The 10,937-nt window shown below is 53.3% G+C and overlaps 2 protein-coding genes across 6 annotated transcripts; one reads left to right on the forward strand and one right to left on the reverse strand.

Moving 5' to 3' along the window:
• Positions 1-2,285: 2,285 nt before the first annotated feature.
• LOC119096412 (protein ABHD11) lies at positions 2,286-7,554 on the forward strand. Of its 5 annotated transcripts, none has more exons than XM_037219322.1 (6): positions 2,286-2,312; positions 2,733-2,907; positions 4,205-4,378; positions 4,645-4,818; positions 5,258-5,442; positions 7,192-7,554. In XM_037219322.1, exons 2-6 carry the CDS (start codon positions 2,794-2,796, stop codon positions 7,325-7,327), a joined length of 783 nt encoding a protein of 260 aa, XP_037075217.1. In that variant the 5' UTR covers positions 2,286-2,312; positions 2,733-2,793; the 3' UTR covers positions 7,328-7,554. The 5 variants fall into 5 exon arrangements, with proteins under 5 accessions (XP_037075217.1, XP_037075198.1, XP_037075207.1 ...); XM_037219303.1 differs by lacking the exon at positions 2,286-2,312 and adding an exon at positions 2,330-2,482; XM_037219312.1 differs by lacking the exon at positions 2,286-2,312 and adding an exon at positions 2,330-2,482 and having other exon boundaries at positions 2,733-2,892.
• Positions 7,555-7,649: 95 nt separating this feature from the next.
• On the reverse strand, positions 7,650-10,547 carry LOC119096404 (bicaudal D-related protein homolog; the record flags this gene model as incomplete). The annotated part of the gene is made up of 5 exons (XM_037219289.1): positions 7,650-7,976; positions 8,422-8,574; positions 9,001-9,105; positions 9,748-9,810; positions 10,315-10,547. Coding segments are annotated over 5 exons (698 nt in total), but the record flags the coding sequence as incomplete, so codon positions are not given.
• Between the last annotated feature and the right edge of the window lie 390 nt (positions 10,548-10,937).

Below are 10,937 nucleotides of genomic sequence, written 5' to 3' on the forward strand. Positions count from 1 at the left end.
AAGTCATGTAACCGGTAAGGCAATCCTGAGCATTGCAGATAACATATTCGAGTCATGGAAGTTGGTAGGTAGCGCTAATCGCCCAGCTGAGGGAGCCCACAACTCGGACTCCAAACCCTCATCTTTGTGGAGAAGGTGGGCCAAATCCGGGGACAAATTCATTTGTTCGTGCATTTTAGGAGTAGGTTACATCATGCAGCATTGCTAACCCCCTCCCTCCAACTGATTGTACAGAACTGCACCTCTGAGCGCGGCCTCTCCAGCATATGGCTATGCTCGACGCTGTCCAACGCATTAGAAGTGGAGATGTGACCCGTGACGTCACCTTTTATCTATCGGTGTTGCTGGTGCCATACGCGATGGCGTCCAGCAGTGCCGCTTCCATAGAGGCCAGGGTGAAAATTGTCTTGCTGCGGCGCGGAGTGCTTTTGCTGATTAAGTAATCGATCGGAAACCTTCGCCATAATCGCTATAACACAAGCAAGTCGCTAGTTGTTTGGATCGCTGAGATCGTCCAAAATTTGGACCGACTCGGCTCCGCCTCCGCAAATCCGGTTCCATCCCAATCAGTCCAGATTCCAATCGGTTACGCTCACTGGACCTATGCCCAGGAGACATACGCTCACCGGACCTATGCGCACGAGGTCTACGATGCCGTCAGTCCCAATAAGCGAGTCACAGTTCGTGGGCCTGTCGCCATCTATCATAGAGAGGGTAAATGAACACTTACTGTTACAGACACGAGATGACAATGTCCGCTGTGCATCGCACCGCGTCACGTTTGTGAGACTGGCATTAAGACGAATTGAGCATGACGTGGTAGTGATGAGCAGATAAGTTTTGTTTGGTGCACTACACCGTTTCTGCTAATTGAATGCTCATGTCAATATTTCATACTGCCCATTTGTCCGGACCCACCCGCAGCGTTCCAATGACTATCAAAATGAATTTGTATCAAAATTTGTAACGTTTCATGAGACGTTTCCACGCATTTAAAAAACCTGATCTTGGGGTGTTTTGAAACCTCTTGAAGGTGTTGGTCGTCGGGGTTGGCTTCAAGCTAGTGTCTTTCAGCATTCAGCACCATGACCTCACACCCGCAGGGCCTAACAGGTAATCTGAAGTTGGCATGTCATGCCTTGGTTGAACAAGCCGACAATCGAGTCCAAATTATTCAAACCACGTTATCGGCCTTGCTACCAGTGGAGGCGGAGACAAGAAAGAGCACAGGAGGACACGGCTCTACAACTGACGTTGGGGCCCCATGTTCAATATGTATCCAAATGTTGTGTTTGCCGCGGACAGCCCGAGGTTTTGTTGGGTGTGGCTCGCCGCGCCACGGACCTGTGGGTGTACTAAGGATCTGTTTGACGGGTGACGCTTTACCCCACTGACCTCCGGTCTGGTCGCCGCCCACGCAGCACCCCCTGACTGGCTGGGGACTGGACTAGCTGCCCCCCCCCCCTCGGCGGCGCGCGCCCCCGAACAAAGCGAAGGTCGGACTGAACCTCCACCCGGCAAACAGAAGGCCCGGCCTGGATGCAACGGGTCAAAGCCTTCCAACCACAACGCCATTTCGGGCTGTGTGGGCCAGCGGTGCCTGCAGTCGATGCGTGTGTGGGGGGGGGGGGGGGGGGCTTGGCGCTTCAACGGCTTCAGTATATTCCCAGAACATAATTTTCTTTCCGCGACCCTGCGTCCCGTTAGTAAATGGCGGTAATTAGAGCGTACACGTTCATCTATCAGTCTGGTTCAGCTAGCTACTCTGTACCTTCGTGAGGGGGCGTCGAGAGAACGTAGAAGCAGCAAAACGTACTATTCCAATCCAGTAGCAATGCAAGCCGCGAAGTGCTCTCAGTTACCAGCCTATTAAAACTACTGAGACCGACAACCCAGACACGAATGATGTCTGTTGATGATTCGATGCTGCACGAAAACAAACGGCCACAGTTTGTCAATTGATGATCAAAAACTTATGATCAGTGATGACGGACGCAGTAATGCAGACAAGGGAACGAGCCACGGTCAGGACAAGCAACTGACAGCCAAGCACTTGCTGTTGGGCAATGTCCGTACAAGAACATTGTATGACTGGAACCTATGGTGGTTTGAATCAAAAGCTGCATATCAAATTTGTACCAGTTACCCAGAGCGTGATACTAGGGTGGTCATGGTACACGATTCATGGCGGCTGGCCTCTAGCCATGGGCCAGAAGAGCAGAAGGGCTGTACGCCTCTATGACCTTGGCCGGATGCTGGGGTTTTATTTACGTCGAGGACAGAGGGTGGAGCGCGCGCGGTTCGCCATCGATGTGCGTTACATTAAAATTTGGTCGGCCATCCCCAGGCATTATCTTTGCGCAACCATGGTGTTGTTAAGCTTGGCTCCAAAGCTGTTGGCCTCTGTTGATATTCTGGGCAGTAGGGCTCTGTGTCGTCGCGTGCCCTTGTATTTCAAGCGATGTCCTTATTCTTCACAGCAGTAAGTTTCGGCTGACTCTCCTCCAGAGTCAAAAAAGCTTGTCAATGGCTTGTTGCGAGTACCGTAAGGTTGTCCTAATCACAGAATGAACAGTTGGTTTACAGAATTAGTTTTCAACTTGTTTTTGGTAAATTTTTGCCATTTCATAAAAAGCTGCTCATTATTTTTTAAAACCTTATGTGACAGCTGTATGTCAAAATAGATGTATTTTTAAAACTCACAGCATGTGATGAGTGCATTTCTGTTCCAGTTCAGGCAGCCTGGATCTGTCATTCCAGTCTCATGATTCAACATCTCCAGCAACACCAGACATGGACCACCCACCCATTCTTATTATGCATGGTCTATTGGGATCAAAATCCAACTGGAACTCACTGTCAAAGTCAATCCATCTGAAAACAAAGAGAAAGGTAACAGATGTAAAGGTACAGTGCCACTGACATGTGATGCTTCACATTTCTTGCAAGACTCAGTTGATACAGTAAATGTCATTGTGTTGAACTTGATGTGATGCACACAGTCCTGCAAAGTTAATATCTGTTTTGATTGTGCTGATCCCTTTCTGCACTGTGTCTTTGGTTTCATCAGGCTAGCATGTGTTTGCCATCTCCATGGTGTTTTGGGGGCTTAGGAAATAGATAGTAAAGAGCAGGAATGCAATTTGTCATAGAAATTATTGATTTTGTCATGCATGTTCTTAAGGCCAAAAATGGTGCAGTGTTATGTCAGGTCAGCTAACTTCAAACCCTGAAGGTATGCAGAGTGGCATGCATGGGAAGCATGGTGTGCAAGAAGGCAATAGATATGCAAGTGTTCAAATTTAAATCAAAGTTCTACACTTGCCACTGTCATGGCAAGTGTAGAATGCAATCATGGCATGTGATTAGCTTTGGTGTATTGTTTTACATTTTGAATATCTGTGTATATGCCTCAGAAGACATGATTTGAGTGTAATTGTGATAAGGATAGTCATCATTAACTATGTACCATTGTCATTGCATGAGCTGTTTGAGTAGTGTTCAGATGGTAGGTTTCTCACCAAGCTATGCTAGTTGTGTGAATATGTGACCACCACCACCCAATATTCCTAATTGTGTGGTAGTTTTGCTCCAGACTGTTCACCAAATAACAGTGAATTAAATGTGCAATGCTGTGTTATGTACAGTTTACCATGCCTATGATGAAACTTTTGACCCCTTGTTGGTGAAACACTGCCTTACCACGTGGCACAGATCTCATCCATGGTGGTTGCCACTGGTTTGAAAAGAAATCAAGTGTGCCATCAATTTTGCCCTAAAATGTCCAGAATCAGCTCAGGATGACAACTTGTCACCAATTTCACACAGACATCCCACTGTTACATTGTACTGTACTCATTAGGTCATTACTTATCCAAAAGCTGAAGTAGCACCTTTTTACAAGCATAAGGTGAGCTTAATGTGGATATTTACTAGACAACATGGAGATCTTAAACTAGATGTTATGTTTTTTCTTTGTATTTCTCAAGCTTTCCACTTGACCTTACTTTCTATTGTATGTGGTTTGTTACTCCAACTTGACTGTAGGCTGTAAGATGAGGGACTCCTGTTACTGTCTCACTTGATGGGCACATGTAAATGGGTTCTGACTTGTTTCATGCTTTTGCATCAGGTCTATGTCACACATCTGCATTGATTTGGAACAGTTTGGATGGGCATTAAATGACATGTTGGTGTTGTACAGGTGATCAACATTGATGCAAGAAATCACGGGGACAGTCCTCACTCTGAGCAGATGGACTATGATGTCATGGCCCAGGATGTCATCAAGTTGATAGCTGACCTCAAACAAAGTAAAGTCACCCTGATGGGACACAGCATGGGAGGAAAAACAATGATGATGGTGGCTTTAAACAATGTAAGTACCCCAGGCATGCTCCTTTGTGTAACAGATCTGTGCCATGTTTTGTTGAGCAATTACTTTCCATAGTTTGTCCTTTTGCTTCACAATCCCAATTTGGACTCTGTCAGGGATTTTATAATCAAGTGTGTTCACTACCTTTCAGTTGCATGCATGAGCCCTGCTGCTGAAGCCACTCAGACCACTGTAGCCCCACCCTGATGCTCCCACTCCCCGCGTGGCCCTTGGTCCCGACGCGCCCTGACCGGCGCCGCGTCGCCCAGCCGCGGCTCGTCTCCAGCCTGGTGGTGGTGGACATCGCGCCCTGCACGCGACCGCGCGCCGCCTCCGACATCCCGGGCCTGCTGGATGCGCTGGCCGGTGTGCGCGTGACGTCCGGCCGGTCGCAGTGGGCCGTCAGGAAGGAGGCCGACGGCCAGCTGGAGCGAGCCATACCAGTCAGTGGACACACCCACAGGCTGGGCACAGGCACGCGGTGTTGTTGGAGGTCGTCAGTCTGCTTAGGTCACTCAGTCGTCGAGTCAAGTTACAAAACGAGATGAACTTATGGCAGAATAGGTGCGCAAAGTTCCCCCGGGCTCCCCCTGCCACTCCGTTTCCTTTATCACGGTGTGTTTGTTTTTATGCTTATGGAGCACATTGGTATTGAGTCAGTTTGGGTGCGGACCACAGACCACAGATAATAAGAGAACGTGATGCCTCTATGGCTGGAATATTTTTGCCGCCTATCGTCAAGCCGCGTGAAGCAGGCGTCACATCGGCATGGTGCAACCGACGCTGTTGCCGGTAGTGTTGGTGGAACCTAGGGCCATCCTCTGGGGTCGACGTCGGCGCCAGTTTTTGGCGCGACTTTGGCTGACGGTGGCTTGTCCTCAGGACAAGTACCTGCGCCAGTTCCTGCTGACGAACCTGGTGGAGGAGGCGGGCGTGGTGCGCTGGCGTGTGAACCTTCCGGTTCTGCAGCGGTCCCTGCCGCGCCTGGCGGCCTTCCCCCGACCCCCGACGGCCACGTACGAGGGACCAACGCTCTTCGTCGGCGGCCAAAACTCAAACTACATCGAGTAAGTGTTTACATATAATTCTGCCTGTAGTGTGGAGAGTCCACGCCACTCCGCAGGGGCGGATCCAGGAATCCAGGAGGCATTGGATGGCGGACGCACTTCTGAACGTTTTTGACTCGGATCGACATTATTACCACTAGTTGTTGTACATGAATCATAAAGTGGTGCCCTCCCCCCCCCCCCCCCCCCCCCACATCTATATTTCAACTGTATCCTGTCTGGCTTCCACTTTCTCGTATTTGGGCGTGCCTGAGGTGCAAACGATTCAGATTATGCCAAAGCATTTATCCTAGAAAATTATCCGCACATGTTGGTCTGGGTAGTTTCGCTGCCGCCAGCGCTCTGTCGGGCGACAGCCTCAAAGCCCAGGCAATCTTTCGCCACATGTTATCTGGCATGCACGGACAAAACGCTGCACAATTTCAGAACGAGAACCTATTGTTGCGCCCTTGTTCTCGTAACTGAGTCACCAGTGCGACTTGGTTGGCGACAACGGCCTCCATGGCGTACAACCTTTCGGTACTGGCCGCGGACTACTGCTGAAACAAATCAGGACGCTGCTGCCGCCAAACGCTGCTACTGTACTGTGCTGCTGCAGCATAGGAAGATAAATCAAGAGATCTGCCATCCAAAGGCAAAACGGCCTATGAGCAATTAGTTGACATGGCACTTAAGCATTTTTGCCTTTGGATGGCAGAAACTGTCGGGCCTGCATGCAAAGGGACAACGAATTGATAACCCATTGGTACGTCCAGAACACCATACAGACGTAGCCAAAAAGGGAAGTTGCATTCGGGAATCACTTCCATTGTGCTCACAAACCATAACAGCCCCCAAGGACAGGTTTAAAAAATGATAAGAAATTGTTGCGAAATGTTGCACAAGCCCCGTTGAAATGCGACGGATACAAACTCACTATCTAAATTGACCTGAGGTACCTGGACTAGAAAAGTTCTGGAAATGAATAAACAACGCAGGAACATCAAAATTAAAGTAAAAAATGTGTTAAATGCATTTTCCGCTCCATCGCCAAAAGTAAAAGTATCTCCCACACTCATCACCATTCGCTAGCCATCACTAATGGCAGATCGGCCGCCCGGTGGGCCAGTGACCAAGTCGCTGGTGCCGGGCCTGGCTGGTCGCTACCAACCTGGGGTCAACGTTCAGGGGCTCAACGCAGCACTGGAATGGCTCGCGGACCGTTGGGAACAGCCGCTCCTTACCCAAGAAATTAAACAATGTTTCGCTCGTGCGCTAATATGCTCAGACGAAGCGCGCCGACCAACACTGCACGTGGCGAGTAGGCACGTCAAGACCACCTCCAACCCCAAGTGAAGCCACGCGATTAGTCTGTGCATCCTGCATGCTGCACATTAGTCCTGCATGCAACGTCGTCTGCAGTAGTCGCTATGTTCTGAATGGGGCTCACAAGAAAAGGCAGGTTTAGTACTACTATGTAGTACTATACCGTGTGCCCTGTATGACATATTGAGTCACTCTCATTCCCTGGTGATGCGTCGTCCGTGTTTTTTTTCACGCAGTCTGAAGTGCAATCCCCCTTCCCGAACGCATTCGCAGCTTGCCCAATGGTGTATATGCGCCTCCTGCCGCGCCCCGCGGGATCTGACCTGTGTGGCCCTTGATGGCGGCCTGTCCCGCGCCGCCGCTGTGGCCTGACCTGTCGGCCCGCTGGTGGTGCCACCTGCCCCGCCCCTGCACGACGTGACCTGCCGCCGGCGTTGTTGGCAGGCCGTCGGCGCAGGACGAGATCCGCGCCCTGTTCCCAGCGGCGCGGTTCATCTGGATCCCGGACGCCGGCCACTGGGTTCACTCGGAGCAGCCGGCCCGCTTCCTGGAGGCTGTCTGCCCGTTCTTAGCCTCGTGACCCTGGGTCACGGCTCCGGCCCCGCTCGGGCGGGACGGGCTGTTGTGAGCAGCGCCGTCGGAGCTTGTCCGGGCAGATAGCGTGCACACCGCATCACCTGTGTTCTCAGCTCATGCGCCGTGCATACGCGGTGGGTCAGTGCAATACCACGACACCTGAGCCTTGCTGTTGGTTGTGCAGTTTAGTTTGATGGTGGCGCTATTGACGATAGAAGTTCAGCGGTGTCAATACCGAGGGTATTGGCGCCATGGTGGAATGGCACACATTGATTATGTTGTCTTTAAATGCAGTCGTAGTGTCGTTTCTCAATACATGCTCTGTGGGTAGTTCATTGATTATATTTGAAAGTGTGCAGCTCACTTGTCCATTATATCAGATCTCCCATCACTATATCACAGATACCACCAGTCGTTGGGCCCACGCCAATGTGGTTACGCGGCTTGCGGCATGGCCATCTAGCCGAACAGAAAACAACGATAACTTAGTGAAACGTCGCCGCGCGGCGCTACGATCGACCGAAGAGACGCATGATCGATATGCGTCCCCTGGGCGGCGGTGCGGACGTTGTACTGGGATCGGTGCTGGATTTCCGTTCGGTGCGACTGAGTTTCTTCTGAATCTCTGCGTCGAGAAGTTCCTGCATGTCCGACTGAAAAGTCAAATGAGATTTGTTAGAGCATCCATCTTCAAATTCGCCCACGCATGGCGTGGTGGCTTCTAGTGGCTTTAAGAGCTCGCTGTTCGCCGCTTATTGGGATGGCCTGTGGGCGGTGGCAGTAGCCGCGCTAAAGGTCAGGTGACAAAGAGTAGGGTAGACCTGGCCCATCTTCACTGCACGTCAAACTTTCGCCGCAAAATTCTGCCGTTGACTTGGAATTTCTCGATCGGCTGGTGGGATCAGTGCCCACGCAACTAAGACTGCTTAGCGTGGGCCCTGATTCCAGAAATCAATCCAGTCAAAAGGGTCGGACTTGATGTTATCGCTGATGAACACCCTGAAAATCAGGCAGGTGACGCGATCCTGCCAGCGCGTCTGTCGTGTCTCGGTCAGCCCGCCGGTGTCGCCACCCGCCGGCCTGTCGCGAAGCTCTCACCTGCCACTGGTCCAGCTGGCAGGAGAGGCGCACCTTGTGCTGAATTGACTCGAGAAGCTGCGAGTTGGTCTGTAGCACGTCGATGCGCGCCTTAGCCAGCTCGAGCTCAGCGGCGCTCTTCCTGCGGACGGCCTGGTCCCGCGCCTCCCACGCCTGCGGGCATGACCCCCGAGGTCAGCCCGGCCGAGCTCGTGTGGCCGAGACCCGGACACCAAGCTGAGACGCACCCGTCGGTCCTATGGTCGGGGAGCGGGAGGGGACACCCCTGATCGGCTCGGGCCTTGACCACACGCCGGAAGGCGGAAACCCCCGGACTGGCAGCTGGGTCACACCCACGCCTGTCGCGGACTGAGGGAAACCTCTGGAGCGGCCTATCTCAGGGTAAACCAGCGTGGAAGCCAACACCCACCTGAGCGGTGCTCATCTCAGACACTTGGCACGTGTCGAAGTCGGAGTCTGAACCTCGGCTGCCATGCTAGAATATTTCGCTGTGACGTACAACCTGGCTTCAGTCTACAGTTGGTTGTGCCGGATGAGTGAGGTCTCCGAAGCGTGCATGTATTGCACACAAATGCCTACCTTGCGGACGAGGTCATCTTTCGCCACGTACGCCTCTTGCAGCTCGGTGGACAATACGTCCCTTTCTTCTTGTAAGGCTATGCATTGTTTCTCCCTCATAGCCAGCTGAAATATACATGACATACATGGCAAGCGATATCAAACGTTGTGTTTGTTTCATGAGAAAAGCAGACCGTTTGTACATCATAACCTTTAGATTATTTGACGCCTTCAGAACTCGCCATAGGGTACATCGAGTTCCGACGCAAACACCGTCGGCGTGAAACTGTGACTTTTCTCCGCTGCATTGTGATTTCAACCAGTTACCTCATCTAATTCCCTAGACGCTTTTCACGACTTCACTAACGACCCTGACACAGCTAATTGCATTTTCCTCGTGGGGTATCATCATGTTAAAGGGGGGGGGGGGGGGTATGAGAGTTACTTCTGCGTAGATTGTTTCGGGATGACGATTTTGCCTCCAGCTGAGCCAGCCTCTGCTCCAGAGTCTGTCGATCTCAACTGGTGGCTGTGTCTGAGTTGGACGGCTCCTGCTCCTGAGGCTGCCCACCCCAAATGGTGGCTGTGTCAGATCAGCTGAATGATCCATGTCTGCCCATCTCACCCAGTGGCTGTGTCCGACCATGTGCTCCAGAGCCTGTCCGACCATGTGCTCCAGGGCCTGTCCGACCATGTGTTCCAGAGTCTGTCCGTCTCTCATGGTCACCGTGCCTGACCAGCTCCTGAACCGTAGCCCGGTCGTCTCACCTGGTGGCTGTGCCGGGTCACCTCCTGCTCCAGCTGCTCCAGGGTCTGAGTCTGCTGCTGGTGCTGCCTCCTGCAGCTGGTCGTGACGCCGCCGCACGGCCTGCAGCTCGTCCTGCAGCGGCAGCCGGGCCGGCCGGCGCAGCTGGGGCACAACCTCGGCCAACGCCGGCAGCAGAGGCTCCAGCCTGGCCCGCGCCGCCGCCACCGCCGCTCGCAGCTGCCACGGCTACGTACAGAGGCCGCGTCGCCGATGACGGCAGGGGAAGGCAACCGTCGGCGCGCCGTGAACAATGACACAGGCCATCGTAGGCGGCTCGAAGGCGGCCCCTCCCGGTGGCGAGAGGTCACGCCAAGCACACCTGAGCGGCTCGGTCACATTAGTTTTGTCAGAAACTGCCGCCGGAACATTGTCATGGATGGGTTGTTCACAGGGAAACCCCTCGAAAGAAGCTCGCGGCGCTTTTTCTTATATACTCGTGTCTGTGTGAACTGGAAGCGACACTCCCGCAAACTGGGAGCACCGCGGCAGTGGGCGTGGTTCCGAACACGTACGGCAGATCTGTGTACCTGGTAGCCTGATGTCGCCGGTGTTATCTCGGTGAGCTCCGGCGCCGGCTCCGGCTCTGCCTGGCTGGCTCGCAGCAGGTCCACCAGCTCCCGCAGCTGGCCGGCCGTCAGAAGCGCCTCCCGGCGAAGCGTGCGCAGCTCCTCCGAGCCAACCTCCGGCACCATCGGCTCGTCGCACTCGACGCCGTCTCCGAGCTCCATTAGCGTCACCTCCCCCGAGGGCGGGCGGCTCACTGGCGACAGGCACGCCCCGCAGCGTGGCGAGGTCAAATGACGTGGACATGGTGACACTAGTCACATCACGAACCGTGGTCATCAACAAGCGCGGCGCACCTGAATCTGCATGGACCGCCAATGCCTGCGCAGTCGCCTGGAAACGAAGCCCAGCGCTCAACCAGTGAGGCAACTGTTGGTCCTTGCTCTGTGGCCCAGCTCGGCTTGTCTGCATCGCCGGACGCTCGCCTGAGCCGATGCCCTCGTCCGCGGACAAGTCGGCCGCTCACCTGAGCCGATGCCCTCGTCCACGGCAAGTGGCCTGGACCACCGGAAGCCTATGCCTCGTCCACGGACAAGTCGGCGCTACACCTGACCGATGCCCTCGTCCACGGACAAGTCGGCCCGCT

This window comes from Pollicipes pollicipes, unplaced genomic scaffold, assembly GCF_011947565.3.
Source record: "Pollicipes pollicipes isolate AB1234 unplaced genomic scaffold, Ppol_2.1 Scaffold_2046;HRSCAF=2398_pilon_pilon_pilon, whole genome shotgun sequence".
In the NCBI taxonomy this organism is placed as follows: domain Eukaryota; kingdom Metazoa; phylum Arthropoda; class Thecostraca; order Pollicipedomorpha; family Pollicipedidae; genus Pollicipes; species Pollicipes pollicipes.